At 44.1% G+C, this 8196-nt stretch overlaps 1 protein-coding gene across 1 annotated transcript; it reads left to right on the top strand.

The window, feature by feature from the left end:
* Positions 1 to 893: 893 nt before the first annotated feature.
* Positions 894 to 2951, top strand: aplnra (apelin receptor a). The gene has a single exon (XM_023285249.3). It carries the CDS (start codon positions 1044 to 1046, stop codon positions 2127 to 2129), a length of 1086 nt encoding a protein of 361 aa, XP_023141017.1. The 5' UTR covers positions 894 to 1043; the 3' UTR covers positions 2130 to 2951.
* Positions 2952 to 8196: the final 5245 nt, after the last annotated feature.

Genomic DNA, 8196 nt, shown 5'->3' on the forward strand with positions numbered 1-8196 from the left:
AGAATTGGATTCACACTCCCTCTGCGCTGCCCACTGATATTTAATCTAATCTTCAAACAACCTGAAATTCATCGTCGATCTAATTACGTTTCCATTTCAAGGACGCAGAAGTGAGCTCCAAATATTTATTATCGTGGGTATTAAAGTTCCATGATGTAAAAAAGAAAAAGAGAGAGAGAGAGACATTAATTGCCGGCTAGAAAACGGGACTCATTTGTCTCTTTGCACTTTTAACAGCTTTTTAACTGGAGGGATTGTGATGTAAAATGAGAGAAATGAAATGTCCAGACCTGTTCCTCACAGGACCAGAGTCACATTTTCCTGTCAAAATCAATGGAAAAACTCGGTGAAGTAACACTGACAAGTATGTTTTAATGAAGGTTAAAATATAAAGTTGTGTTAAGTAGAGTCGCGCATTTCAGTGCGCATGATGTAAATGAGTCATATAGTATAGCTAAACATAAAGTTTAGCCACATCGTCATTATTTTTATTAGTATTGCTCAATTTTAAATCTAAAAATTACAAAAATACAAAACGAAAATAAATCAAGAGGAATCTTTGACACCTTTGTTTCGATCTCATCCTGGCATGTTTGTGCGTAATTCTCATTTTTACCGATTTTAAGTCCCCTCCTGCAGTTTCTACACGTATTTTAATAATTGTTCTCAAATGCGGAGTTCTAATAAAGTTTGCGCTGCTTACATCTGCAAGAGGATCGAGGTCCTGCTCTCGTCCTGCGCGCAGAGGAGAGGGATGGGCTGAGAGGTGAGACGGAGGAGGGAGGAGGGGGAGCGCTGAGAGATGTTTTACTGGGGGGAGGAGAGAGGGGGGGCGAGCTGGGAGGGAACCAGGGGTGTGGAGGGCCGAGTTTAAAAAGGCAGACAGCGCCAGCAGTCACTCACTCTCACACACAATCTGTCCTTCAGCAGCAGAAGAAGCTCCTGTGATTCACTGCCTTCATTCCCCCTCCTCTGGATCTGTACAGGACTCTACCTGCTTTTCATTTTTGTTTGAAACTTGAGGATTTTCTTTCCACTGCAGCATGGAGACCTCCACTGGGGAATATGTCGATAACTATGAGTATTACGATGACAATGAGACTGCCTGCGACTTCTCCGAGTGGGAGCCCTCCTACTCCCTCATCCCTGTCCTCTACATGCTCATCTTCATCCTGGGCCTGTCAGGTAACGGCGTGGTCATCTTCACTGTCTGGAGATCCAAATCTAAGCGTCGGGCTGCAGACGTCTACATAGGAAACCTGGCCCTGGCTGACCTCACCTTTGTAGTAACCCTACCTCTGTGGGCTGTGTACACGGCGCTGGGCTACCACTGGCCCTTTGGCGTGGCTCTGTGCAAGATCAGCAGCTACGTAGTTCTGGTCAACATGTACGCCAGCGTTTTCTGCCTCACCTGCCTGAGCTTTGACCGCTACCTGGCCATCGTGCACTCGCTGTCCAGCAGCCGGCTGCGCTCTCGAGGCACCATGCTGGCCTCCCTGGGTGCCATTTGGCTGCTGTCTGGCCTCCTGGCTGTGCCCACGCTGCTGTTCCGCACCACCGTGAATGACCTTAACAGCAACCGGACCACATGTGCCATGGACTTCAGCCTGGTGACCATGAACCAGAGGCACGAGTACCTGTGGATTGCAGGACTCAGCTTGTCCTCCTCCGCCTTGGGGTTTCTGCTACCTTTCCTGGCCATGACCATCTTCTACTGCTTCATCGGCTGCACCGTCACGCGCCACTTCAACAACCTGCGCAAGGAGGACCAGAAGAAGAAGCGGCTGCTGAAGATCATCACCACCCTGGTGGTGGTTTTTGCCATCTGCTGGACTCCGTTCCACGTGCTGAAGAGCATGGACGCCCTCTCCTACCTGAACCTGGCTCCGAGCTCCTGCGGGTTCCTGCGGTTCCTGCTGCTGGCTCACCCCTACGCTACCTGCTTGGCCTACGTCAACAGCTGCCTCAACCCGTTCCTGTATGCCTTCTTTGACCTGCGCTTTCGTTCCCAGTGTCTGTGCCTGCTCAACCTGAAGAAGGCCATGCATGGCCAGATGAGCTCCATGTCGTCTACGCTCAGCGCGCAGACTCAGAAATCAGAGGTTCAGTCTCTGGCCACCAAGGTTTAGAGAGTAAGAGGAGAAGTGAAGCAGGGCTGCGGGACGGTCCCAGCTCCTACCACTGGAACACTTGTAAAAATACAGACTTTATGTGTCCACTGTTCAAAGCCGGTAAGACGAGATGATGAACTTTGAATTGTCACTGCCTACAGTCATGATATCCATTCTATGTTCCTCCTATTCTACGGCGAGAGAGGTCGACGCTCCATGTGTCGTGTGGACTTGAGAAGCTGGAGTCAGCTGGCTGAGCTCCTTAGCTGCTCACATTCTCAGAGAAAAAGTCTATTTTTTCTGTTTTGTTTGTTTTTTTTTGCCCTGCTCTGCAAATGTTCTCATTTATATCATGAAAGAGGGCATAACTATGAATTGATTTGCATGGAAATCTGTTTACACTGGATGCAACGTAAAGCTATACAGTATTTTCATACCATTTTTGTGTTCAGATGTTTTTTGCTGTTTTGTTTTAGAAGCACTTGTTAAAATGTGTGAACAGGGAAATCAAACAGAGCCATGTCCTCAAAAAAAAATAGCCTGATGTTTGTGAAGGTAGAAGTCTGGGCTGTGGGAGGGAGGGAGGTGTAAGAGGAGAAAAGGTGTTGCGGCTTAATTATATGGTTTGTGGAGAGGAGACGGGGGCAGACAGGCAGATGGCAGTTGACAAATGTTGTTGTGTGGGGTTGGGTGGGGCGGGATGGAGGGGTTTCTGCGGTGTAGTCACGGCACTAAAGGGGACAAAGGAACCTTATAAATGTTCCAAAATGTTGTATATGTTTTATTTTTTGACATCACTGTAACTAACTACTGTATTAAAGATGTGTGCTACGAACCAGATCTCTTAGACTCACTGTGTGTGTTTATGTGAACCAGCTTTTAAAGTATCACAGTCAAGGCGAGGGAGGAGAAAGTCAAGATACCAAAGTTTCACATCAGTTTCATTACACTGTCCTGTTATTTCTGTGTTAAGTACCTCCAGAGGGTTGAAGCTTTGTCATGAATAGCCTCGCATTTGGTTTACACCTTCAGACTAATAGATCTCTAATCTCTATTGATTCACAGCCAGTATCCAGACTGTAACCGGATTATGCAAAGCAGCAGCCATCCTGAGAGTGTGTATTCCATACTCAGTTGTGATTTCCATCAGCTCTGGTACTTTAACTATTTGATGGCACAGTCCTGCAGGTTGCGATCAAAGCCTCTTTTTTTGAATTTGTATTGATTTATAACCAGCAGACAGAGAAGTATTCTGAGTCATGTGTTTTCAGTTAAATACTCAACTAAGGAAATAAGTCAGTTTTGAAGTAGCTCAAAGCCGTTTAAAACAGTTTCATTTTCTGCCACAAAAACACCTTCAGCATCCAGACTATCTAACACCAACCCAAACCTCCACATGTTCGTTGAATAACAGGGTCATCACCAATGAGTGACTCTTCTCAGGGATGCTTTGATTTGACAGTAATGAGCTCTGTTGGACATAATGGCCGTTTAGAGATGGCGGCGGCGGTGGGAGGGGAAGCGGGGCTCTAATCCTGGCAGGAGTTGTGGCCACCAAACAAGCCAATATTTGTCTCTACTGACAAGAGATTGCAGTTGGAGCGGTTGTTGGGGTGCAGGGTTTTAGAGGGCGGTGGTGGTGGTGTTGGGGGGGTGCTGTCAGACTGCAGATGCTCCGTGGCGCTGAGCAACAGAAGTCTTCCTGCAGCTGGAAAAAAAAAAAGGAGAAACTGGGACCGAGGTGAGGAAGTCAGGAAAAAACACACAGCTATGTAAGGTTGTCTTACACCACCACCATCTTAAAGTAACAACATGTGTGAAGCAGTGAAAATGTGAAGCCACATGATTCATCATGTCTGCATGTGTGAGAGAGATCACATGTTACTTATTGTCCGTTCTGGCAAAAAGAGAAAAAAATTGAGTTCGCTGTAGAGCACATGATGGTGAATGTGATGGATGTGAGGGCCTCAACTTCACACGCATAGACAGAAACCCCTCAGACACACAATTATTCATCATATAGTTCAGTCAGTTGCCATTTGAAGGGAGATCTAAGTGGAGATTTATATGTAAAGTTGATTACTATATTAGGTAGAAAGAGAATCAAGCCCATAAAACAGGCTTTTACAGCATCACTTAAATCATTAGAGGAATTCAGCCTTTATCTGCTTCATTTTCGCATTCATCAGTAGATATGAGTGTAACAATAAGACAGTGGAAACAGGGTGGAGTCAATCATGCATGCTGGACCGGCCAGACATGTTGTTGTTATTGAGATGAGCTGCCCTGACAGCTTGTCTGATGCTGTTAGCCAACAAGTTCACTTTGGGATAACTCACCCAGAATACCAGCTGAGCCAAGCACCGGAGCTACACGGGGGGACACCTCCAACACAAAAACAACAGTTGCATAGGCCTCTGGATGCACATAAACTGGGCTCCAGACTAACTTTTTCACTGGTGGCACCGGTGCGACCAACTTTCTCACTTGAATTACACGTCCCACCTTGTCACAGGTGAAACACATCAGTTGTTTGACGTGTTCTTATCAAATGACAGTACAATTTACAATTTATTTAAAGTGTCCCACATTGCAGGCTGTGCTAGCTGCTGCTTGCTAGCTGCGGTCCTCAGACAGGTGTGTGACCAAAAATGACCTTAAAAAGACTAAACTAGGGCATTCTAATGTCAAATTTGTCCAAGATATAACCGAGTAATTTTTTCTTTCTACTTAAAAAAGTGGTCTTCTCATGTAATGGGGAGTGCACCTACATGCGCTTTTCTTCCACTCATCGAAAACATGTATGTGCGCGCCGCGTTTCACAAAAAGACCACATTTTTAAGTGTAAATACCACAGTACATTAAAGTTACAAAAGTACTATTTTCCACCACTATGGTTAACACCGTCGCTGCCTGTGCCGGTGAGAGCGACACCAATGCAGCTCAGTGATCATCATGACCTCGTACCAATGCGACCACTTGAATTTTTAACACACTCTCAAAATAAGGTCGCAAAATCAACCATTTTGGTCTCAGTCTGGAGCCCTGATAAATGTTGTCTGTGTTCGTGTGTGGCCTGTGTGACCTGTTTGTGTGTGAGGATGTTTGGGGTGTGGGCTTTACAGTGCTCCCAATGTATTCTTAGAGGGAGCTCAACCATGTTAATCAACACGGCTCCTGTTAAGGATTTTTTTGTTTTTCCTAGTCAGGAGAGTGGAGCATGACATTGCCGTTTAATGTTCTGAACAATAGCTGCTATGTTGTCTCAATCTTTTGCATGCTTGAGTTAAACACGTTGTTGTAGAACTGATTTCACAACCTGAATATAAGATGCATGACCTTAATTTATTTAATCTCAGCATATAGATTTGTTACGTTGGCTTGTGCGTTGTTTATGTACTTCTTGTCATATCTGAGGGTCAAACAAGAATTTTTAGCTGCAAAATAATCTTCTGACTGAGCTGCTGCACTCGAACATCGTAAAGATTTAAAGGTGTTTTTGGTATCGGCAAATCCAATGAAAGCACAAAAACCTACAATGTATCGGTGCATCTTTTCTTTTCAGTTTTCTATAATCTGTGTCTGTGTCTCTCAATCTTTAAACCACTTGTCGGAGCTGAAGATCTTTAAAAACAGACAACAAATAAACAGGTTAGTTACAGTTTCCTTAAACAGCGGGTGCTGCTCAAAGGGCAGTAAATATTGTCATTGTTAGGGACTATTTTCAGCTGCGTGTTAATACACATTTGGTGAGAATTTATTGTAGTAGGACAGTGCATGTGAGGTTAACTTAAAAGGATCTACAATTCATTTTTATCATTATGAGCACCACAGTGTGACTCACTCACTGGTGTGTTTTCAATTGTGTGATTTTGGACAATAACGGAGCTCTATCAAGCTTTAGCTATGCAGACACAGTTTATCTGTAGGATCAGTTCATTGTTGGTTTTATTCTTATTGTTGGCAGTAAGAAGATTCTAAAACGTCACCACATTTACATTTTAATCTCACCACCAGTGTGCATCTCCAAACTGGAAGAGAAACACATTAACTGGGCCCACACAGGTGCGTGTTTCTGGGTGCTGTCGTCAGTGTGAGCCGCCACACCCAAATGGGACATCTGAACCAAAACACAACTGTTCTCCTTTCCTTAGATCTCCCTGCTGTTCCATCCCACCCAAGCGGCAACAAATGCACTCTATAGCTTGTGTGTGTGAGTGTGTGTGTGTGTGTGTGTGTGTGTGTGTGTGTGTGTTCATATGCACATGTAAACAGAGACCTGACACATTCCTTAGGCTGTCAACGCTAACCCGACTTTCTCTGTAGCATTCGTCCACCTGTTGCCGGACTATAACACAACACAAACAAACTCACGCAAGCACCTAATCAGCCCTCCATTCCTCACATCACTCCCCTGACAATTAGCTTTAGTTCAGGCAAAAATGCATCACAAAACACACGTCTATCTCTAGATACAGCGAGCGTGTCTGCTAATTAAACATGGAGTGCGGTGAAGGACGAAGACGGGGAGTAAGAACATCCAAAATCTTTTTCTGAAACATCAGAAGATCATTTGAGAGCCCCTCTGCTTCACTGTCTGTTCATATTTGAATCTGGAGCACAAGTGGAACCCAAAAATTAAAGGGAGAGCTTGGTGTTGAGGGCCATGAGGGCTGCATTTGCTTCTGTGTGTGAGTGTGTTTGCGTAGATGAGCAGGAGTGTGTGTGTTCTTTTTCAGCTCCTCTCCCCCGTCTGAAACTCACTGTTGTGTCTTTAAAGGCTTCACGAGTCTTAATGAACACAACATTTTCTTCTCTGCGGTCTCTTGTCCGTTTGAAGTGGCTCGTTCAAAAGGGGCCAATCTCACACGTGTCTGCGCACCAATCACAGTTTGGCAGCATCTCAATCCAACTCTAATGAAAGTTGTGGGTTTGTTTGCTATTACAGTGCATGTTGCCAGCAGTGCCAGACAGTTTATATCAAACTATACCCACAAGTCCTATTAAAGTTCTATTTAATTTGCCTTATATTACGACAAAATTACAGAATTTTACGTGTAATTTGCTGCTAATTAAACAGGAGTTATGACTCCAACGAGATGTGACAACCTTGGATTTTTCAGAATGGAACTTTGTACTAATGCTAAACACATAATTTGACTTTTTGGGGCAAAATGTTGTCTTCGTTGCTTAGAGTTAGACAAGAAGATCAATAAAAGTGTAGCTGGGTGAAGCAGTGAATAGCTTAGCATAGACTGTAAAAAAAAAGGGGGGGGGGGGTAGCAATTAATTCTTAGTGTTCCATAATTAACTTTTATAGCCCAAAATGTGCAACTATTGGCTTAAACCTTTATGTAGCCAGAAGAAGTTTACAGATGTTCCTTGAATATGAGTGTTTTTTTCTCCAAGTTCTCAATATGTGTCTCAGTTTACTTACCTTAAGATTTGCAGGACAGTATTTGGTCTCCCTTTGGGGTTTAGAAAATTGCTTTGTAGCTATGATTTTAATGCACTGTCTAAACTGAAATCACATTTATATTTTACACACCTTTTTTGGAGCCACATCATGGATTCAGATGCCAGTTTGTTCACCAAACCCAGAAAAAAAAAAAGTAGAAACCTGAGCATGAGTCAACAGGTGCGATTTGGTTTGAAGAGCCTTGTTTTTATCCTCAGTGAGGGATTGACAGCTTTGTGATGAGAAACTGTCCGGAGGATTAAGGTTTTACACTGTACTGTTAATAACATAAAGTGTCTGAGTCGGAGTATGAGCCCAGCAGCAGTCTAGACAGCAGAGCCTCTGAGCCACCAAAACAAATCACTGCAACCTGACACAGAAACCTGGAAAAAAAAGCAGTTTCCCGTCGCCAAAACTGCCCGCCATTCCCTCCCACTTGCTCCGTGTTTCAATACTTGGTCTTTTCTGTCCACTTACCTCCTCTCTCCTCCCATAGTGTGAGAGCCTTTCAAATAAAAACCTGTTTCCTATAAACAAATCTCACGGAGTTTATCCTGTGATCATTCTGAGCTTTTCATGCTTCTGGCTGCAAAGAAAACAAAGCTAAAGCTCTTGTTTTTTCTGCAT

Source organism: Amphiprion ocellaris, chromosome 6, assembly GCF_022539595.1.
Source record: "Amphiprion ocellaris isolate individual 3 ecotype Okinawa chromosome 6, ASM2253959v1, whole genome shotgun sequence".
Classification (NCBI taxonomy): Eukaryota; Metazoa; Chordata; class Actinopteri; family Pomacentridae; genus Amphiprion; species Amphiprion ocellaris.